The sequence below is a fragment of the Lactuca virosa genome, chromosome 1 (genome assembly GCF_052849685.1).
Source record: "Lactuca virosa cultivar CGN04683 chromosome 1, Lactuca_virosa_CGN04683_v6, whole genome shotgun sequence".
Classification (NCBI taxonomy): Eukaryota; Viridiplantae; Streptophyta; class Magnoliopsida; order Asterales; family Asteraceae; genus Lactuca; species Lactuca virosa.
Window position 1 is genome coordinate 292246765 of NC_136426.1, and position 22765 is coordinate 292269529.

Sequence of the window (22765 nt, forward strand, 5' to 3'; positions counted from 1 at the left end):
GCAGTTATGACACGCAATGCGTATCAAGGAAGGCCCTGTCATAAAGGAAGACAACACGCATTTGCGTGTCGTAACCTTACGACGCGCGTGTTTATGACACGCAATGCGTATCAAGGAAGCCCCTGTCATAAAGGAAGACGACACGCATTTTTGCGTGTCATAATTTTAAATGGTTTTAAAATTATATATTTTTGATAGATTTACTAATTTTCAAATTAAATAACACATTAAAAGTCTCATAATACAAAATAAAATACCATAAACAATAAAGATAATTCATTGCACTAATATGTCAAATACAAATAATCATTCCAATAGTAAGTAAATGTAACACATTGCTAATATTGCATAATATTTATTACAGAAAACAAAACATGTACAACATTAAAAGAAACCCATGACTAAATTCTCCTTTGACAATTTCCTTTCTAAGAGAATAACTTGAATGCAGGAACTTTGAGAGGCTGCAGGGCATGGAAGGAGGTTGCTAGAGCTGTCAGAACCTGCACAGGGCAAATCGGTAACTTAACATGCAATACAATACAAGATGATATGATAGAGAAAAGAGAAAAGTGATACCCACCTGAAAGTTTGCACCTTCAAAAACCGGATCAAGGGTACTAAGGTCAAGCAGCCAATCAATCAATAACTTGAAATACGGTTTGGGGTTGAATGATGTACATCACGAACCAACACAACACAACAGATATGATAGTTACCTTGAATTGCAAAGTGCTGTTAACGGCATCACTTATAAGCTCCAAGTTTGGACCCATATCATGAACCAACACAACAAGTGCCTGAGGAGACAACACAAATTTTATAAACAACACTTATTTCTCAACAAATATAATACATAAAAATTTAGTGAAAAAAAGTTTGACCTGGTCTTCAAATAACGACCATGGACTTCCTTACCCTGGCGGCCCAACAGGGGTCTGCAGAGTTGACTTATCAATTAATCCATACTGAAATACAATAGGAATTTAGAGTTGACTTTGTGATGCTTGTTCCGCCACCACCGTGTTCTGGTTGGGCTGTATAAAGAAATCAAAACATTGATAAAAGGGTATTTTAGTCTTTTCACAAAAATATATTTATATATATAAGGAATGAACTTCGTTCCCTCAGTTTGGCCAACCAAACCTGCAATGGAATGGAATCTCAAATTCCAATTCCGTTGGAACTCACCCGAATCATATGCATAGCCTCACGTGATCTCAACATGGAGTTTCCTTGAGCAGGTGTTGGTGTACTGGAAGTCAACAAACCAGTAGTGGAATTCATGATGGAGGAAGAGGGGGGTCTTGCCATCTTGATGCCTCTAGTCATCCCACACATAACACCCATACCGCTTCCAGCTGGCAACATGCGTACACCTATAAAATGTAATTTACAATATTTTAAGCTCAAGTCCAAAACAAATAAATAAACTTACTTACAAATAAGATTAGTTTCAATTCATCACATAACTAACATCACACCAGATGATTCATCATTAAACATAAATTTATAGAAAAGAAAACAATAAAAAAACACATAGCACAAATATAAATGACTTGATTTACCTTAGGTCCCTTTACAGCCATATCACTTTCACGCATCTCTCTGAAGTGGTGGGACATCCTACCTTGTGGATACATCTACATTTACACATCACAATATGATGATTTATATAAAAACACAAAATGCATATATAACATAAATGATAAGTGTAAACAAATTTGTATAATATATTATGTACCTTAATAACAAGCTCAAAATATCCAACATCAGAATCCAAAGTGGTTGGGGTGTATGGTTTAATAACCTCTTCACCTTGTCCATCTGTACCCCTAAAGGATCAAATACAAAACAAGCAAATTGATTAGTAAAAAAAACATTCCTTTATGTATATGCATTTTGAGATCAAAATTTATATGTTTACATGCAAAAAAGAGCAATGTACTATCATTGATTTGTTTATTATAGCATCATACTTTCGTTCTTTCCTATTTCAGCATTATACTATGAAAACTCTACCCAATTATAAGAATGCCAAATTTCACTAATAGATTTGGGTAGATTTTCAAAGCAAAATGCCTAGACAAGAAAAAAAACACTTCTGTAATAGAAAGAAATAAAAGTTATAAAACACAATTAAACAAAAGTACATTGTGTTTCTTGCATTCAGCCTTAATGTATATGTATTTGTTATCAATTAAAACCAAGACTTTTCCCATGTACCACAATTAATTTCTCGAGAGTTGTAGAATTTCATGTCAATTTTGGTGAAAATTTGAAATGGATAAACCAGTTTGCTATCAATACCTGCAACTAATATGCTATCCAATAGGAAGTCCCAAGACTGAAGTAGGTGTAGGAAGAGCAAATATGAACTTGGTCACATTATGGCTAAGTTGTGTGCGCTTAACAAGCTTGAATTGCTTAAAATTTTCAGGATCTATGGACCCTGTTTGTTCACAACAACACATAAACTTATGATTTAGTCTTTCAGATAAACCAGATGGAACCCATGAGCCAAAATGGAACTTGGAATAAAAATAATAAAATAAAGTGAGTTTATGGAGTATGATGAACCTTTGGTTTTCTTGGAGGAGAAAAGGATGAAAGCAACAAGGGTAACAATGACAACAGCAAAACCAATGCCAATTTGGATCTCAGGCGCTTGCAAGAACTCCATTGCTCAGCAAATAGGCAAACAGCCTAATTGAGGATCAGTTTTAAAAATTATATCACCAATAGATGCTATTTGTAATAGCTTCAGATTTTCAAATTTCTTTGATAAAACCAAAAGCATATTGTCTATCATTAGTTCTCCACAAATGCAATGTGCTTATCGTTATGCATTTTTTTACAAGTTTCTTTGTATGATAACATGACAATAAATCAATTTTATGTCATAAACACACCATCAAGTTGGAATGATGTTTATAGAAAAAGTTGTGTATGTAAAGAATGAAAGAGAACATCAAGATTTGATATAATATAGCAGTTAATGAAGGATTTAAACTTGGATATTAACTTGGTGCAAAAAGAAGGATTTAAAAGAGACTTTGATCTAATCATATGGTATGTTTTAGTTAGTGCATTACTCAGCCTGGAGAGGTTGAGATGGAAATTAAACTAAACTTTATTCAACACAACCCTGGCTAACAAAATCCCAAATACAACAAACAGAATCTCAAATCTCAAATTCTGAATAGGAGGTTTTGAATTTAAATTTGGAATAGCATATCTGATTCATATCCCAAAGCTTCAAGATGAGCAACCATCGCCTTGTTCATTGGTGGTGGTCCACATCGTAAAATATGTTCACACAACAAACACATAATATGTATTTTAGACTTTTTTTTACCACTGTTGAATAAATATTTGAAAACATGTTTGAATGAAAGGAGTAGAATTAGAATAAGATACCTTGATATCAAATGAAGGTGCAGGTAAATGGTCTTGGATCATTTCTTTTGATACAAACCCAACGCCACCTTTCCATCCCTCCGGTGGCTTCACAAATACAAAACCAGGCCCTTTATTTTAATTTATATTTTATAATAAACCCAAAAGTTATTAGGTTTAATTCAATGAAACAAACAACAACCTACTTTCATTGATTTGTTTATCATAGGTTTTTTGTTACTAAGAATAATACCTACCTGATTCAATACATAGTAAACTTTGAAGCGATCAGGGTAATTAGAAGTAAGTCCCTCCAGTTCTTCCTATAAGTGTAATTAATCCCTCATCAAATTATTTAAATTATCCTTAATTAAATACTTATAAGAAACTAAAAAAGTGTATATATAATTAATTAATTAATTACTTGCCTTAAGAAGGATGTCATCAGATGTGACATTAGCATAGATGAGATGCACCTTTGTCTTGTCTGAAGGGTTTTCAAGACCAGCTCTAGTAACCTAACACAGAATATAAATTACCATCTTATTTTATTTTATTTATAAAAAAAATAAGGTTTGAAATAAATAAATAAACACCTGAAACATCGGAGTGATGCCAGATCCACCAGCTATCATTCCAAAGGCTCTAACCTGACCTGGTTGATACCTAAAATGCCCCTGTAAATGTAATTTAAAATATTTAAAGCTCAAGTTCATTCACCTCCGAATAGAAGAATGTAATTAGTTGGATTACTAAAGGTAATGATGCAGAAAACTGCTTTGATTCTGAATTAATATCCTAAATGTGCACATAGATCATGAGGCTTTTTCGTAACAACTTCTGAATCAAAATCAACTTTCTTAAGCGTTAATACATCAAATCCAGCGTTGATACATCAAATCAAGAAATTGGATATCCAAAAAACATTTGGTAGACTCAATTGAATGTATGGAACATCAATTCCATCAATTGAGGAAGAATTACAAGATGCGATGCAAAACAGTGCGATTGGAAAAGAAAAAAGTCAAAATAAGTCAAAATTAGACTAAAAATCAAGGCGTATGTTTCTGAAATTGGATATCCAAACAACATCTGGTAGACTCAATCAAATGTATGGAACATCAATTTCATCAATTGAGGAAGAATTGCAAGATGCGATGCAGACCAGGTGTTGGAAAAGAAAAAAGTCAAAATAAGTCAAAATTAGACTAAAAAATCAAGGCGTACGTTTCTGAAGAACGCACCGCCTCTACCGATTCATCTACGCTTCACCTGGACGAAGCATACGTCTCAAATCCAACCACAGAGGCGGCGCCTCTAGTTCGGCCATGGTCCGCTTCGCCTTAAGGCGCGCCTCAAGGCCTACGCTTCTGACGAGTTTTAAAACGATGGCATTACCTCAAATTTCTCCACCATTTAGTGATCCACAACCTGAAAGTAAACAAAAACAATAATAAGTTTTGTAACAGATCTGCGAAGAATCAGAACATGTGGAAGAAGGACATAACATACCAGAAGATGTGAGAATGAAGTGGGGAAGAAAGAAGCCACAAATAGAGTAGATGATGAATCCAAAGGGTCAAAGATGGGGGGTTTTGGAGGCAAACTCGAATGATTTGCGTTTCTTGCAGACAACATTTGATTGTACCGATAACGACCCCGCTCTAGGGATCCCGTATCTTCCCTCCCTTTACATACATTAAAATAAATAAATCAGAATTTGAAACAAAAAACAAGTCATTGAAAGAAAGTTATTTACAGAATTACCTGACAGCTGGATTAAGAGGGGAAGAAGCAGAGGGAAGATTAGTTCCATGAACGGAATTGGAAGAACCAGGAGCTGAAGGAGCGGGACCGGGACCAGATCCAGGAAGCATAGGTGGTCCAGTACTGTGATTCAGAACTGGTAACCCACTCGGACCTTGAAAAATCTGGGTTCGATGAGATTGGTTCGGATAGTTCTAGAGGTCCTATTTCTCTTCCGAACATGAAGCCATACCTAAGAAGGGGATGATTATGAAGAAAAACAACGGGAAAGTCGGTGTGGGTTGGAGGTAGTTGAGGTGGGTATCAGGCGAGGTTTTAGGGTTTGTTTTGATCGATGAAGATTTTAGGAACTTCAAGTATGAAATTATCGATGTTTTACACACAATGCTTTTAGGGTTTCTTTTGATTGAAGAGGATTTTACATACGAAGAAGAAGAAGAAGGACGAGAGTATAGCGGTGGTATTTTTTATATTTTGGATTTCATTCCCCACTTGGCAATTAAAAAATTTGAGAAAGCGCGTTCATAATGAAAAATATAAAGCGACAGTTTTAGACGACACGCTTTTTTATGATAGGTGCCCTCCGTATTTTTAATTTTTTTGTTGGACACTATTTTTAGGACACGCACAAATGCGCGTCCTCTATCCTTCAAATTTTGCAAAACCGACATTATTTTTTAGGGCACGCACAAATGTGCGTCCTCTATCAGCGAGTGTCATTGTTTGCGCGTCGTTAAAGGGTTGTTTTCTAGTAGTGGATGTGGGAGCATTACCCCGATCTATTTGCGTCTACGGACTTCGAGGACGAATTCTAGTCCAAGTGCGGGAGAGTTGTAACACTCCAATTCAGGTATTACCCTTTAGACCCTTGAAAAGGAAAAGATGGCATAAAAGGTACCTTAGTACGTGAGGCGTACTCCAGGAATACGCTTAGCGTACTAAGGATGCATGATCGCGGAAGGTAGCTGCGTACGCAGGGCGTACGTATAGGTACGCGGGGCGTACGCGACAGAGGGCCAAAACCCTAATTCTTTGTGACAACTGTCAAAATTCGAGTCGGTTCTAGATTTGACTAAACTTAGTTGCACGTATAGGCACGACACATACTAGACTTAGTAACTAGAAGCTAAGTTATAACCTAGTAGAAACTTGGAAACAGGTAGAAACAATGGATAGTGTACTTAGATTTCACATTGATATGTGAATTCTATAACTACTTAACTGCAGTGACTATCCATATTCGGGTCACTCTTTGACTTGAACACCTTTTCATGAATCATATACACACACTATTCATTTGACCTAGTGGTATAAATTAGGACCGAGTCTCGTAGGAACTTAAGTCAAAGTTGAAAACTGGGACTAGTATACTTGATTCCTCAATTTCGCTTGAATCTCGGAATCACTACATAGAATGCCAATAAACCGATAAAATAAGTTACAAACATTATTTATAACTATAAAAGAGTTATAGTACCATAAGATAAATTGAAGTCTCAAAGATTCTATTGATTTTGATATCCAAAGATTTATTAAATCTCAAAACCCTAAAAGCCCTAAAACCTAAATTTTATAAACTTTAACATCAAGAATTCTATAAAAATAGTTATGAAACTTATAATATTATCTTAAAATAATTAAATTCAAGGAAATATAATCAAGGAAAATAAAAATTTTAAGTCATTAATATTTACCCTTAATTTATAAATCAAAAATCAATATTTTATGAGTAAAAACTATATTAAGGTGCATATTTTATAAAATAGGTGCTTTTATAAAATAATTGGAATTTTATAAAAATGAAAGAGTGAGGGAACCTCTCTCCTCTTCAAAATTCGTCCCCCCTCTTTCCTAGGCACCCTCTTCCCAAAAATTTCAATCATTCACTTCACCCTCACACTCCATCTTCTCCTCTTCACTCTCTCTCACACTCCAACACCTACTCTACTCATTTCTCTCAAATATCTCTCTAAACTCACGAAAATTATACAGCCAATAACACTTCTCAAGCACAAAATCTTCATCATTTGATGTTATTCTTAAAGGTAGACACGAAAATCCTTTACTTTCCTTCACTTTTCTTTCAAGATTTACAAAGTTTGCTACATTTTCTCCATCTTCTACTCCATTCTAATGAAAGATCATGAACACATAAAAAGACACACACAAACTCACGGTTTTGATGATGATGGTGGTAGGATTTCACCCAAAAACAACATGCATGTTGTAAATGGTGAAATCCAAGGACCAAAACCTAAGTCAAAATCAACATAATGCACTTTTCTACAAGTTTTGGGTGAAAATCACCACATGCACCCTATGTTTTCTATCAAAAACGATTTTTTTAACATTTCAAACTCATGATTGGTCTTCAAACCAACATGCATGTGATGATCTTCAAGCTTAGAAGCTTGATGATCAAAGTTTGTTGTTAAAAAGCTTTCAAATAGGTTTATAAAGGATTTATTCCCAAATAAATATATAAATCAACTTTTCTGATCAAATCCGATTGTTCCCTGTATTCCACCAACAATATGAGATGTTCTACAAATTTTCAGAAAATAATTCATTTTTCTCGAATTATTATAATTATTGCAATAAAATAGGGAAATAAATCATATAAAATATTTTCTGAGGTCTATAAATCCTAGGTAAATTCGTGGATGACTCCTATGCTAAGTAATGACTTCTCATTTAATTTCATCGATTTTTGTTACTGTTTAATGTGGTTTTGTATTTTCTTTTTGTTTAGCCCCAATAAATCATAAAACCACTTTAGAGAATAAGAAAAGGGTATCTAATAATTTTCATAGATCCTACCCTATCTGTAAGCCTCAGAAAAATATTTTCAGAATTGTTCATAATGCATTTCTATTTTTCCCCGATTTTTGTATTTATAATGGACTAAAAACAGGAAAAATAGTTCTACTTATCCAAAATTCATGAAAATTTACCAGAAGACCTTATAATGTATTAGAACTCTAAATAAAAATTGTGATAATTTTTCTATTCAGTATACTATTTTTCCCTTATTTTCTAAGATTAAATACACTTAAATCCACAAAATCGGATTACACTATATTAAAATCACCATTGGTATTTTTCCCAGATTATGTACACTGTAAATGGAGTTTACAAAAATTTTGGTAATTTACTTTAACTATGTACACTATCTTCTATTTATTTTCATTTTTGTTAGAATAAATGCATAAAAATCATAAAATCGGGATAAGGCGTGTTTGGCACGGAGCTTTTGGAAGCGTTTGAGAGCTTCTAGCTTTTAGTTTTTGACAAAACGCTCTAGTTTAAACAAAAAGCTTCGTTTGGCAGTACGAGCGTTTAGCTTTTAATTTAAACAAAACGCTCTCATTCTAAAAGCTACTTCATGTAGCGTTTAACAAAACGCTACTGAGCTTTTGAAATCAATTTCCATAATTACCCTAAAAATATATATTTATATATTTATTTACTTTTAATCAATTGTTCTTTTATGTAATTTTATATATTTCAAAAGCTTCCAGCTACTTTTGCCAAACATTCATATAACAAATAAAAGCTACAGCTTCCCGCTACCAGCTACCCGCTACACGCTACCAGCTAACCGCTACCCGCTTCCAGCTAACAGCTACTTTTTCCAAACATGCCCATAAACTGTTTAGAAACCTATTTTTACATTTTTCCTAGCTTAAGTATGTTTAGTGGCAGTAATATAAAAAGTTTTAGAATTTTTATTATCAGGATACTATTTTTCACGAATTTACATTGATATGAAGGCTTAAAATTTTGGAAAAATAGTTAATCACATCAAAAATTCAAGAGAAAATTTTTGGAAGACATCTACTGTATTTGGAACAAAAATGTAAAATTTGATGAATTTTGGAAACTGTTTGATAATATTTTTGGATTTTTAGGAGTTTAAAACACCTTTAAATGTATTGAAATACCCTCAATTAATATTACAAAATTATGGAAAATAATATCCAAAATTATCTTAATCACATGAGTTATAAAATTTCACAATTTCAGAAAAATGTTTGTAACTTACCAATATTAAATTTTGACATAATATTGGCATAATTCTATAGTAGTAGTAAGTATACTAGTGTTAGATTTCGATTAGAGACTCACTAGCGAATACCATTATTGTAGGAATCGATAGTGGTACGAGTGGAGCGTAGTCAAGGCACCATTTGCATCATCTCAATGCATTGTGACTATTCACGACTTCCCCTATTTTCGGTTTTAAATGTTTTGGGGTAGAAAAGCATGTCCAAAAACTATTTTTTGTTTGTTGTACTTAAATTGATTTGTATCAAACTTGATTGCTATATTTTGCTATTTATGTTTATGCAACTTGAAACATGAGGCCTTATCGTCTTAAGTCCCTTCCATTTACACTTTACTCCAACTATTAACTCTTTGAGCCAATGGTCATTATAGATAGCGCTATTAGGAATTCACAACTCCTCACTCGCCCGATTGCTTGAGTGCATGATACCATATTAATCTATGGAACGATAAGCATAGATCTTGATAGGGCATCAGTCATAGGCTTGGTTGTGAACTCATTGTTTGCTCATACACATACAAAAATTGTTATTAATTATGGCAATGAACTTGTTTATTAGTTATAGCAATGAACTTTGTTTCTCATTATAGCAATGAACTTTGTTTCGCATTACAACATCGAAATTTTATTATTGGAAACTTATATACATGTTTTAGCAATGAAATTGTTTGCTCCTTGCAGCAATGAACTTGATTACTCATTTTAACAATATATTTTCATTTATGGAAACTTTTATCAAAACTTGATTTCGATTCATGAAACCAATTTTTTTTTTATTTGTGAGTACTCACCAACTATTTTTATAGTTGACGCTCGTTTTATATGCTTTTTCAAGAATCATCGAGTAAGTGGCACTTAGGGACACATCACTTTTAGGAGCATTCGCATGTGTTGTATTTCAATTTTCATTGTAATTTCTTTTAAAAGTTGTTCAACCCCATTGTAAATTTGTAATGATTTTTAATACTATGGTTGGTGTTGTCTTTTAACTTTTGCTATGAAACCCTTTATACTGCCACGCCTCGTGTTTCCGCTTTAGCGGGGTGTGACATTCTTGGACTTGACACCTATTTAAACACTCTTAAGCCTCTTAGACCAAACCCTAGTCACCCTCCATAGTCTTATTTTGCCCTTCTACACCAGAGATACCTTGTGAGAGTGTTTTTGAGCTTAAGGAGTGTATTTATGGCCATTTTAGTGTCCATTCAAGAAGAAGGAGTTGCTAAGCAAGCTTGGAGTGGCATTGGGCTTCAAGAATCTGCATCTAGTTCACCTTGAAGAGCTTCTGGAGGTATAAAGCTTTGATCTTGCCATCTTATTCATTAGATCTAGCTAGGGTTTTCTATTTAGTCCCTTTAGTTGGTTTTGGACCACCTCTTGAAAGTTTGAGCAACTCCAGAGATTAGGGAGGATAGATCTGAAGTCCTTTGGTCCATTCATAGCATAAAAATGGAGTCTTGATGGGTGTTTTGACCTCATGCATGGATTAAGACTCTTGGAAAGGTCTTAATGGGTTGTTGGGAACATATGGGACATGCAAAGGCATAAAGTTGCCAACTTTATACCTTAGGACGTCTTAATGAAATCAAATCTAAAGTTTGGACGTTAGAACATCGAGTATTAAGCACTTAATGGAAAATGTGATTAATCTGTTTGTACGTTGGGCGTAACTTAGAGTACGCAGCGCGTACGGCTCAGGGACTCAGTACGGTACGTGTACCAGGGTGGTACGCAAGGTGTACGCACATCAGATGGACTCGGACTTGTTTTGGGCTTGTAAACTTTTGGGCCTTAATTAGTCATTGGGCCTGGTCACGTTTTGAGTTAGTGGGCCAGTTTATCTGTTTTGGGCCATGGATACTATGATTAGGCTCTATTGGGCCATGAGGCCCATTAGTGATTTTGGACATGGATTTTGGGCCCATTAGCAAAGGATGACTTGTTGGGCCATTGTGAAAGGAATTGGGATTTGGGTTCTTCAATTGGATTGTGTTCAGTCCTAATCTTGGGTAATGGTATTATTATTCAGCACGGGTGGTTACGGACTGTTAGGAGTGCAGCTTTCGGATTCAGCAGACAGAGGTGAGTCTCCTCACCATACCAATGGGTCTAAGGCACCAAGGCCGGCCCATTATTTGTTATATGATATGCTAGTTGGTTATGGAATATGTGATATGCTAGTTATTTGTGATACTTGCATGAAAGACCTCGAGGGGTTCCCGAGGCACCTATGTGTAAGACCTTGGAGGGTTTCCAAGGCATCCTTAGTAAAGACCTCGGGGGGTTCCCGAGGCATTTGGGCTAAGACCTCAGGGGGTTCCTGAAGCACCCAGAGTAAGAACCTGGAGGGTTTCCAGGGCATCCTTGGGCTAAGACCTCGGGAGGTTCCCGAGGCACCCGGAGTAAGACCCTGGAGGGTTTCCAGGGCATCCATATATGTTGTATGCATGGCTTATGTGATATATGTAGCTTTTATAGCTAATATGATATGTGTGATGTGGATTGTGTGTGGAGTATACTCTGGGGAACTTATTACGCATTAGCTTACAGTTTTTGGATATGTTTTAGGTACATCCGAGCCTAAGGGCAAGGGCGAGGCTTGATGGCGCGACATGCACTCTCTCTCAGGCGTTTTTATGGGACACTCTGATGTTTTGAAATAAAATTGTAATTGATATGAATTTTGAAAACAATTGTATTTGGATTTCATGGTTTATGGAAAATTGTTTTGGCTAATCAAATATGAAAATTTTCTTTTGAAAATTTGGGTCGTTACAAGTTTCAGGTGGGAGATTTCGTCTTGCTGAAGTTGTCACCATGGAAGGGTGTCATTAGGTTTCGGAAGAGGAGCAAGCTAGGGCCCCGATATATTGGACCATTCAGGATTACTGCCCGGGTAGGAAAGGTGGCTTATCGCTTGGATCTATCGGACAAGCTTAGTCAGATACACAACATCTTCCATGTGTCTCAGGTTCGGAAGTGTGTCACAGACGAGGCCGCGGTTATTTCTCTGGACGACATTCAGGTAGATGAGAGCCTGAACTACATTGAGAGGCCCGTTGCGGTTATGGATAGGAAGACCAAGGTCCTTCGTAACAAGGAAGTGAAGCTAGTGAAGGTGCAATGGCAGCACCGAAGAGGCTCTGAATGAACATGGGAGCCAGAAGATGAGATGCGAGACCACTACCCGGATTTGTTTGCATCAGCAGACTTCGAGGACGAAGTCTAGTTCAAGTGGGGGAGATTTGTAACGCTTGTTCCAGGTATCATTTATTTCTTTAAACATTTAGGGTTTTGCATTGGGACTCGACGAGTTGGGGAGCTCCAACTCGTCGAGTAGGGATCATTATTGACGCGGGATGAAGGGTCTACTCGACGAGTAGACGCTGGAAAGGAAAACCCTAATTTTTAGGGTTTGTATCCTATATAAAGAACTTATGGCTCATTTGTGGGCTCCCTCATCGTCCTTACAGCCCTGAGAAACCCTAGTTCGAGCCTTATACCTTCTTGAGTGTGTGTGAGAGCTTTGGAGAGTGATTTTGTTGTGGTTGTGAAGGAACTTGGAGCTTGAAGAGGTTGGAGTAAAGGGAGAAGCAGTAGATTCGACATCTACTCTGTTTTGGCAACCATCTTGAGGTATAAAGTTGCTACCTTGACCTTTATTTGCTTAGTTCTCCTCTTATGAAAGTATATGGTCACTTTTGGTGCATAATGGTGTCATTCTCGGATTTGAACTAGTCATGAGGATATGGTTTCAGATCTGGACACCTCTAGGCCTCCATGGACATAAATTTGTCCACTTTATCTAGTCTTGGCCCTCCTCCATACCCTAAACCTTTTATTAAACTTAGTTTTAGTGTTTTAGCCTCTTGAGGCCTTACATGCACGTAAAGTTAGCAACTTTAAGTGGTATTTCAGTCCTAAGGGAATGGATCTGTAGTTTGGGGCTTTAGACTCGACTGGAAGGGCTGAATATGTTAAGACAGGGGAAACTCGACGAGTTGCCCTGGCAACTCGAAGAGTTCGATCGGGTTTTCCGGTTTTCTGTATGTAGAGTGAACTCGACGAGTTGATAAGATAACTCGGCGAGTTGGTTAGGGTTTTTCCCCGGTTTTCTGAACACTGAAGGAACTTGACGAGTTGCTAGATGCACTCAACGAGTTGGGTCAACATAGACTGTTGACTTTGACTTGGACCATGGTTGACCAAGTTTGACTTTGAGGGTATTTTTGGTATTTCGGGATTTTGACAAAGTTAGTCAGATGATGGTTGTAGGCAGTTGAGTGGAGCTGCGCATTGGGACTTATCTTATCAGTTCAACATTTCTTGAGAGGTGAGTCTTCTCACCATACCAATGGGTCTAAGGCACCAAGGCCGACCCATTATATGATATGTGGATTGTTAGTGGATTATGTGATATGTTGGTATGACATTTGTATGGAAGACCCCGGGGGGTTCCCGTGGCAGTAGATTAAGACCGTGTGGGGATTCCCATGGCATTTGGTATAAGTCCTTGGAGGGTTTCCACGGCATCCTAATATGTTTGCATGATTAGCTTGTATGATATTTCTTGGTTAGTTAAGACCACGTGGGGGTTCCAGTGGCAGTTAGTAAAGACCATGTGGGGGTTCCCATGGCAGTTAGTTAAGACCATCTGGGGGTTCCCATGGCAGGTAGTTAAGACCACGTGGGGGTTCTAGTGGCACCCGGTATAAGACCTTGGAGGGTTTCCATGGCATCCTTATATGTTTGTATGCATGGCTTATGTGGTTTATGTAGCTTATATATCTAATATAGATTATGTGATTATGTGAATTGTATGGGGTATGCTCTGGGGAACTCGCTAAGCATTAGCTTACAGTTTGTTGATTGTTTCAGGTACTTCTGAGCAGGGCAAAGGCAAGGCTTGATGGTGCGGCGTGCACTCTCCTGCATTTTTGTCACACCCCCAAACCGAAACAGCGGAAACGTTCGGGGGTGGAGGACGTCATGTATAGTATCACAACAATTGAATAATAGTAATCAAAGCAACAACAACCATTGTATTAATAGTATAAGGTTTACATTACATTTGAATCATACACGATTGACTCCAAAAGTAAATAACAAGTAAAGACTCGAAGCTACTATGCTCCATCTTCTTGAACCCGGCGTGTGTACCTGTCTACTAATGTCCTGAGAATACAAGTAGGTTTTGAAAGAGTATCAGCATAAAGCTGGTGAGTTCATAAGCGTTTTGTTTTAGAAAAAACTGTTTTGTGTTCTTTCGAAAAGTACGTTATGATTCTCCTGAAAACCTTATATTTTCTGATGTAATGAATGTTAAGTAAAAATGATTCCTTCCTGCGAGTACTTAGTGTATACAAATCATATACAATTCAAATCGAACAAACAATCGATTGTGTGGTTCTGCCCCAAGCCCACAACCAAACAAGGAACAGGAAAAGAGGCGGAGACCACACATTCCACTGGTTGTCAGATCCTCATGTACACAATCCTGAAGTATTCACTAGATACTTACAAAGTTAACTGTATTGATCCTTTGATATCTGTTGAAAGTGTTCCTCAAGAAAATCCAATATTTTCTTATGAAAAGTATGATTAAACCCATTCTTTCTATAACTTCTTGGTTCATACTAGTTACGCATAAACCAATATCGAATAGACGGTTAATTGTGTGGATCTGCCCTAGACCCACAACCAAACAAGGAACAGGGAATGAGGCGGAAACCACACATTCCACAGTCTATCGGACATTCTTCATACGTAACCCGGATGCATAAACTAAGGAATTATAGAATTAATAATGAATATTCGTTAATTGAATAATTAACCAATTGTTGTAAGTATTGATGTCTACCCTGGAAAATCCTATATTTTCCCTAAGTGTACGTTATTGAATTATATGTTCTCATTCGTAGAATATAAGTATCTACCATACTTATGTTGTTTAAACATTGTTCTGTTTGGAAACCTTTGTATGAAAACCTTTGCATGAAAACCTTTGTATGAAAACCCTGGCTACCTCCAGTAATGTATAGTAGTCTTATTACATAAATAAAACTAGTTGAATATGTGTTGTTCTTTATACTGAAAATGTTATTAATACCCTCCTGTGATCACCTAGTACATACGAGTTATAGAAATCTAGATCAAACAGACAGTCGATTGGGTGATTCCGCCCTAAGCCCACAACCAAACAAGGAACATGAAATGAGGCGGAGATCACACATCCCACTGCATGTCGGATGTTAATGTCATATTACCCTAATGTACATACTAAGTCATCACATAGTTACTAACCCTGTTGACTGTTTGTTAGGTGTATTATTATGTGAACGAGTCGTTGTTTCACCTGTGGATTCTTATAACCATACTATGGACGCTCAACAATACGACGTACTCGGACGTACGTAGATAAAAATGACGTTTGTCACCCTCGGTTGACTGTAGCTAATAGTCAGGGTGCGGGGTTGTCACTCCCGTATAGATCTATACACAAACTCACGCTCTCCCTCCAGGATACTCTGGTTACAAGGCGTCTCACACTGCTGGCTCTCTCAACGAATTCACGAATAATACTATGAAAACCCTTTTTGTTATGAATCCTTATAAAATAATGTCTTTTAATTCATAATTCATAAGTTTGTTTCCTCTGTTCTGAAAACTGTATTTGTAATGTTTGTATTTTAACATGTTTTGTAAAACTGATTTCAGGTCTAGTAGTGACGATGTTTACCATGTATGCAAGTTCTATGTTCAATGTATACTAGTGATATGAAAATATAATAAACCAAATTATATTTTTAAACACAAGATTACTTGTGCTTTTACTTGTATTCCCCCCTGAAAACATTAAAAACTCGGAAAATATATAGGGTTATGAACTCACCTGAAGTGAGTGGTTTGAATGAAAGATCGATATGGGATGCTGAGTGTCAAGTGAAGCCTCGAACACAAACGGATCCTATTTAGCATGTAATAACACATATATGCATCAAATTAGGGTATATCACAACTAGTTATGATAGGAAACCACCCTAGGGACTTGGAAACACTTGAAACTAAGTGTTAGAATCATATGTGATTGAATGAGGGAGGTTTACGGCCATACAAAGGTGTGTACGTCCCGTGAGTGTACGGCCGTACACTCATGAAGAAGTGTGCATTTTGAGGTGTTTTTAAGGTCCTAACTAGCATCAAGGAAGTGTTCTAGGTCCCATGTTTAGTTTTAATGCAAGTTTAAGGCCAATAATGAGCATCAAAGAGGGTTTACGGCCCTATGAGCTGTGTACGGCCGTACACCTGGGTTTACGGCCGTACACCCTTCATGTTCATGCTAAGTTGGTCGATTTCAAGGTGAATATCAAGCATTTCTAGTATGTAACAAGCATAGGAAACAGTTACTCACGATTTGGAAGCTTGAAGAGGGTTTACAGCCACCAAGAACTAGTGTGTGTTCTTGGTGTTCTTGGTGAAAGATGAAGATCTAGCCAAAGATGAAATTAATGAGATGAAAACATGGATTCACCACTAGATAAAGCATTGTAGCAACAATTCAAGGTGGGAAACACTTACATCTTTGAAGATCTTGGTGAGAAATGTGATGATAGTTGATAGAGAAATCCGAAATCTAGGCTTGGAAGTGTAAAAAGTGTTGGAAAATGGCTAAGTATCACTTATATAGGGAGAGTGTACGGCCATGAGGGGGTGTACGGCCGTACACTCCTCCTTAACGAGTGTTTGGCCCGAAATGCAACTTTACGACTTTATTAACTCATCCCTAAACCCAACCTTGATTGTACTTAAGCTTAGAACACTTAAACGGACCCTAAACAATGCTAAAAGATAGCAGAAACGAGTCTGACTTCAATGATCGTGGTAACTTAGAGATAGAGATTTTCGGGTTGTCACAATTTTATATGGGGACACTCTGATACTTGAAATAAAATGTTGATGTTATGAATTTTGAAAACAATTGTCACTGAGATTTCATATTTTATGGAAATGTTTTGATTAATTAAAAATGAAAATTTTATTTGGAAATTTGGGTTGTTACAGAGAGGTTGGCAAAGCATTCTTCGTGCACTCGATCTAATAAACTTATTTTCAAATGTTGGAAAAAACAACTTTGAATTCTTAGTTGTAAGTGAAAGAATAGATGGAAAACATATGATGTGTAGTGCAAAGATTCTCGAATGTGTGTCCAAAATATCTAGAATATACGATAATAGTTTTGAATATTTGTAGTCCAAAATTCACGATGTCAGTCGGCAATATACATTTTCAGTTTATGGAATACCTTTACGTTAAATTTCACCAACTCCGAAATCAATGTAACAACCATGGAATGCGACATTTCAGAGAAAATTTCATGTTTCAGAAAACTAAAAGAAATAATGATATCGTTTATAAATAAGGACAATGATAAAAGTAGTCATTTTTCCTAATTACTTTTCACTAAATAGCATGGTTGCAGAAATCGCTAATCGGTGGACTAGCGATTAGGGATTAATCGGCTAGGCGGGGATTAATCGGGAGATTAATCAGGGACCATTAATTATTAAGAAAATTATTCAAAAATTTATAAATCTAATTTTAATCCTACAAAAAAAACGATTAATCGACGATTAGGTCCGATTAGGTCCGCTTAGGGCCGATTAGGTCCGATTAAGTCCGATTAGGACCGATTAGGCCCGATTAGGTTCGATTAATTCCGACTTTGACCTATATTGACCAAACCCGATTATATTGACCGATTAGCAATAAATCTCATTGGTGGATGTCCGATTGGCGATTAATCGCCAATTAGGCCGATTTCTGCAACACTGCTAAATAGTCAATGAAAGAGTAGATAATTAAGGAGAACTATGATTTCATCAAGAAACCTACGGTTTGGTCGTAAGGAGGTTAAATGAACTACGGTTTGGGAGGATTGGACTACTGTTTCAGAGTTCGTCTACTGTTTGATGGTCCATTAACCCATAATATATAAAGTTAAAATTTTTCATTTGGTTCATTTTCTATTATTTGAAGCTAGAGAAAATTTTCTCAATGGAGGCTTCGAACAACCATGTATTTTCTCGTATTATTATTATTATTATTATATATATATATATATATATATATATATATATATATTTTGCTTAATGTTGTTTAATATGACATCTATTAGATTTGACTTTTTTTTTTGGAAAAAAAGAAAAATAAATAATGGAAACCGTTGGTTTCGTAAGTCGCCTACGGTGTAAAACCTATTAACTCACAAATTGTGCATTATCAGGTTGTACACCGTAGGTGACTTACGAAACATACGGTTTCCGTTAACTTTTTTTTCTGGAGTTTTTTTTTGTGATATAGTTGTACGTAAAGGTAGGTATGTTGGGTTGATTCTGTAGTTTAATCAAAAAAATAATTGAAAGCTAAAAACAAAACAATAGTTATTCATAGGAAATAGTAGTTTTAGAAGGAAACAATAATTATTCGAAGGAAAGAGTAGTTTTTATCACCTACGGTTTGGGAAACCGTAGTTAATAGAGAGCATACCGTATGTGATTTTTTCACTTATGATTTCATATGTGCTTGAAATTTTTTTTTATAGTAAACCCTCAAACCGTAGACCATCTATGAAAGAGTATGTAATTTTAAAAACCTAGGATTTCCTTGGTTATTTTTGGCTATTTGCAAAAATTTGGTTATTAAGTAAACAGTAATTAAGGAATTTGGTTTTATAAATGTCAGTCTAGTTAATATCCGTATATTATTAGTATTTCTATTTTCTTGAGAATGACAATTAGAATATGTATGATTATAATTTAAAGAGAAATGAGAAACTGCACTTTCAAATTAATTTGATCATTATTATTAAAAATATAAGTATTATTAATAATTTGATTCCATAATAAACTTTGTCATAATTTATTTGTCGTATTGTAACAAGTTTGAATATGGATTCACGGCTGTTTTACCTTATTTTTATGAGATTTGATATTATTATTGTTACTGTTATATAATCAGTCGTAGCAATTCTTATAAATATATATTATTTTAATATATCAAATCGACGTGCTCTTAAGAAAAACATGATATATTTTTATCAATTAATTGTAACCACTCAATACAACAATTTATTATTTTACATAGATATAGATCTCGCTTAAAATAATAAAAATACGTTATATAAAATTGCTAAAAAAACTAAAAGTTGTTATATAAATAGAAAATTTTTATATAAAATATAAATTTAACAAATCGTTAAAAATTATTAATAGAAAAATTTCTTATTTACCCTTGGAGAAAAATAAATAGTTTGATGGAATCCTTCCAACATGAGCATATGTTTATCTCACTTATCCATTCTTTTGTTTTGGATAATATTGCCACGTCCCTTTCCCCACCAAATGCTATTGACTATAAATACCCATCACACACACGAACACTTAAAGATCTACAATTGACAATACAATCCCTTCATTTCGTAAGAAAATCTTCATCGTTTTTGTGTCTTCTTCTTTAAAATGTTGGCTATTTTCAAGAAACATTTGGTAAATGCACCAAAAGAACTCAATAGCCCATCACACGATCATCATCAAAATCATCATCCTTTGAACCAATTCTTGAATTCTAGTCCCAATGCTTTCTCATTTTCTTTTGGAAATGATGCTTCTTTCGCCTTTGACTCTTCCTCTCAACAAAGGTAATATTTTTTTTAATCTTTGGATAATATATATTTATGTAATTGGTCAAAAACTGAAACATTAACTCGTTATTTATTACATTATACCCTAAAATATTTTTTTTTTCCTTTAAGTTTTGGTTTGTAACTTTGGTGAAATGTATTTGCAGGTTGTTTAGTAGCATGGATGACATTTATTGCATATTCTTGGGAGGTCTAGACAACTTATGCACCCTTAACAAGCAATATGGGCTAACAAAGCTGGCCAATGAGCCCATGTTTGTGATCCAAGCTTACAAGACCCTTCGTGATCGTGGCCCATACCCGGCCCACTCAGTCCTCAAGGACCTTGAGGGTAGTTTCGGATTTATACTCTATGATCTCAAGGCTAAAACTGTCTTTATCTCACTTGTAAGTTTTCTCTCATACAATGCTACGACTACACCAAATCACCAATGTGTCATTTAGTAATATTACAAGAATCTGGTGGACATTCTCGACCTTTTAAGTTGATATGGTAAAATTTGTGGTGATGATATGATGTATAGGGTGCTGATGGAGGAGTGAAGCTTTTCTGGGGCATAGCGGCTGATGGCTCGGTTGTAATTTCTGACAACTTGATGGTCATAAAGTCTAGCTGCTCCAAGTCATTTGCTCCCTTCCCAACCGGTAAGGGTTCCAAAACTTTCGATTTACTTGAAGAAAGGGTAATTTTTGTCTTTTCATTATGATTTGATATGGTATGTATATTGATATTTGTGGATTTTTGTTTGTTGTATAGGGTGCATGTATCATACAAAAGGGGGATTAATGAGCTTTGAGCATCCAAAGAACAAAATGAAGGCAATATCAAGGGTTGATAGTGAAGGAGTGATGTGTGGTGCTACATTTAAAGTTGATGTGTATTCAAAGACCACACAAGCAATGCCTAGGGTTGGAAGTGAAGCTAATTGGGCTACTTGGGGATAAGGATCATGATAATTTCCTTTTGACTTTTTGATTTTTGTTGTATAGAACTTTCATCATAGATTTGTTTCTTATTTGAAAAAAAGAATGTCTACTTTACTTGTTTTATGTCTCTTAATGATATATTTGTTTGTTTTCTCTGTTTTTGTTACTTTACTTTACCCAATGGTTCACATATTTCTTAAATAACCACCAATTTAATGACCATTATGAAATACCACTATTCAGTATTCACTGGCGCATGTTAGCAAATGTACAAGTTTTAAAGTATAAGGTACAGTTGATCAAGGTTATGATCAATTTTTTTACGTTTCAGGTGTTAAATGATTCGAGCCTGATGAAATCGGGTGTGTACTTGTCATCATAATGCTTCTAAATGATCACAAGGGCAGTTTCGTCATTTTTTAAATAAACAGGGATAACATTGTAATTTAATTAATTTGGTAGTTAGAGAGAATTTGTTAGAAGTTAGTTAAGTTTGTTTGTGCTCTGTAATGACTTTCCCTCCTGTATATAGATTGTATCTCTTTCATTTGTGAGAATTAATTGAAAACATATTTAATGAAACCAAGCATGTTTTTTATTTTTATGTTAGTGTTGGTACTTATTTTTTTTTATGGATCTGCACAGAATGAGACATAAAAATCAGAGCATATGCAAGATTGTGCTTTGAGTGTGTAAAATTGAGAAAAATAGGTGACGTTTAGATCTAGAAAGTGGCTAGTTATTGTCTTTTGTCATTTGTTTTACTTAAGTTTCATAAGAAGTTATAGATTTTGATGTTTTTTTAAACAAAAACATCTTCATTCTTCCAAGATTTAAAGAGAGGACATAATAATGAATCTATATCGATAATGAATGTAAATTGGTTCTCCAGTTGACAATTCCTTTTGGATTTTTTTTTCTCTCTAAAATCTGCCGAGATATGTATGGGCTTAAACGTGTTACTTTTTGTTTTGTAGGTATGTTAAAAGGCTCATGACAAGTGAGCTTTCCATGAATGTAATCGATGTTTGCCCTCAAAACCATTTTCTTTTAAAGCTCAAATTTGGGTAAATGGTCTTTGGTTTTGGTTATTAATTCAGCCCAACCTTTTTCCTTGAATTGGGTTGAGATTTTCAATCCAACCCAACTCAGTCCAACCATTAGATAAATTGGTTGCTGATGAATAGAATCGTTTAAAAATTAAAAATGTAAATAAGTTAAATAAAGATTACATCTAACTAAATGAGTTCCAAACTTAAATTAAATTTGAAAGTACCACAAAAATAGAATCCCAATTCAAAAATACACATAAATCGTCCAAAACTCATATGTAAGGGTGCGTTTGGTTGCGGGAAACTGTTTTCATTTTCTAAGAAAATGTTTTCAGAAAATAGAGTTGAGTTTTTATCTTTCAGTTTTCAATGAAAATTTTAGAAAAAACGTTTGGTTGAAACCGGGGGTTTTCATTTTCCATCTTAGAAATTTGAAATACTATAAAAACCACTTTTCTAATTTACATACAATTTGGAAAACAGAAAATTTTCATTTTCTTGGAAAATTTTGGAAAACTGAACGAACCAAACGCGTTTTCAAAATTTCCGTTTTTCTTGGAAAATTTTCCTAAAAACTGGAAAATTTTCCACAACCAATGCGTTTAGATGTAGAAAACTGTTTTCATTTTCTAAGAAAATGTTTTCAGAAAATAGAGTTGAGTTTTCATTTTTAGTTTTCAATGAAAATGCGTTTGGTTGGAAAAGGTAAAGTTTTCATTTTTCATCTTAGAAATTTGGAAAACTTTAGAAAACTGTAAAAATCTTACATACAATTTGGAAAATTGAAAATTTTCATTTTCTTAGAAAACTTTGGAAAATTGAACGAACCAAACGCGTTTTCAAAATTTCCGT

General features: G+C 35.2%; 1 protein-coding gene and 2 long non-coding RNA genes across 4 annotated transcripts; 1 reads left to right on the forward strand and 2 right to left on the reverse strand.

Annotated features, from left to right (window-relative positions):
* Positions 1 to 254: 254 nt before the first annotated feature.
* LOC145109662 (uncharacterized) lies at positions 255 to 3724 on the reverse strand. 2 transcript variants are annotated; one of them, XR_013709126.1, is made up of 10 exons: positions 3657 to 3724; positions 3421 to 3507; positions 2581 to 2706; positions 2311 to 2452; positions 1745 to 1835; positions 1569 to 1643; positions 1192 to 1379; positions 919 to 1037; positions 584 to 800; positions 255 to 503 (listed from the first exon to the last, which is right to left on the reverse strand). It is a non-coding gene; the product is annotated as an uncharacterized LOC145109662 (long non-coding RNA). The 2 variants fall into 2 exon arrangements; XR_013709124.1 differs by having other exon boundaries at positions 885 to 1037.
* An 871-nt stretch (positions 3725 to 4595) lies between these two features.
* LOC145109672 (uncharacterized) lies at positions 4596 to 5582 on the reverse strand. The gene is made up of 3 exons (XR_013709133.1): positions 5167 to 5582; positions 4912 to 5087; positions 4596 to 4830 (listed from the first exon to the last, which is right to left on the reverse strand). It is a non-coding gene; the product is annotated as an uncharacterized LOC145109672 (long non-coding RNA).
* A 14097-nt stretch (positions 5583 to 19679) lies between these two features.
* Positions 19680 to 21014, forward strand: LOC145167119 (uncharacterized). The gene is made up of 4 exons (XM_079086216.1): positions 19680 to 19931; positions 20081 to 20321; positions 20459 to 20579; positions 20692 to 21014. Exons 1-4 carry the CDS (start codon positions 19753 to 19755, stop codon positions 20877 to 20879), a joined length of 729 nt encoding a protein of 242 aa, XP_078942342.1. The 5' UTR covers positions 19680 to 19752; the 3' UTR covers positions 20880 to 21014.
* The last annotated feature ends 1751 nt before the right edge of the window (positions 21015 to 22765 follow it).

Excerpts from the sequence above, each read along its gene's own strand:
- LOC145167119 (XM_079086216.1), top strand. The coding sequence starts at position 19,753 with ATGTTGGCTATTTTCAAGAAACATTTGGTAAATGCACCAAAAGAACTC. Across the intron at positions 19,932-20,080 it reads GACTCTTCCTCTCAACAAAG|GTTGTTTAGTAGCATGGATG; the intron begins GTAATATTTTTT and ends ATGTATTTGCAG. Across the intron at positions 20,322-20,458 it reads AAACTGTCTTTATCTCACTT|GGTGCTGATGGAGGAGTGAA; the intron begins GTAAGTTTTCTC and ends TATGATGTATAG.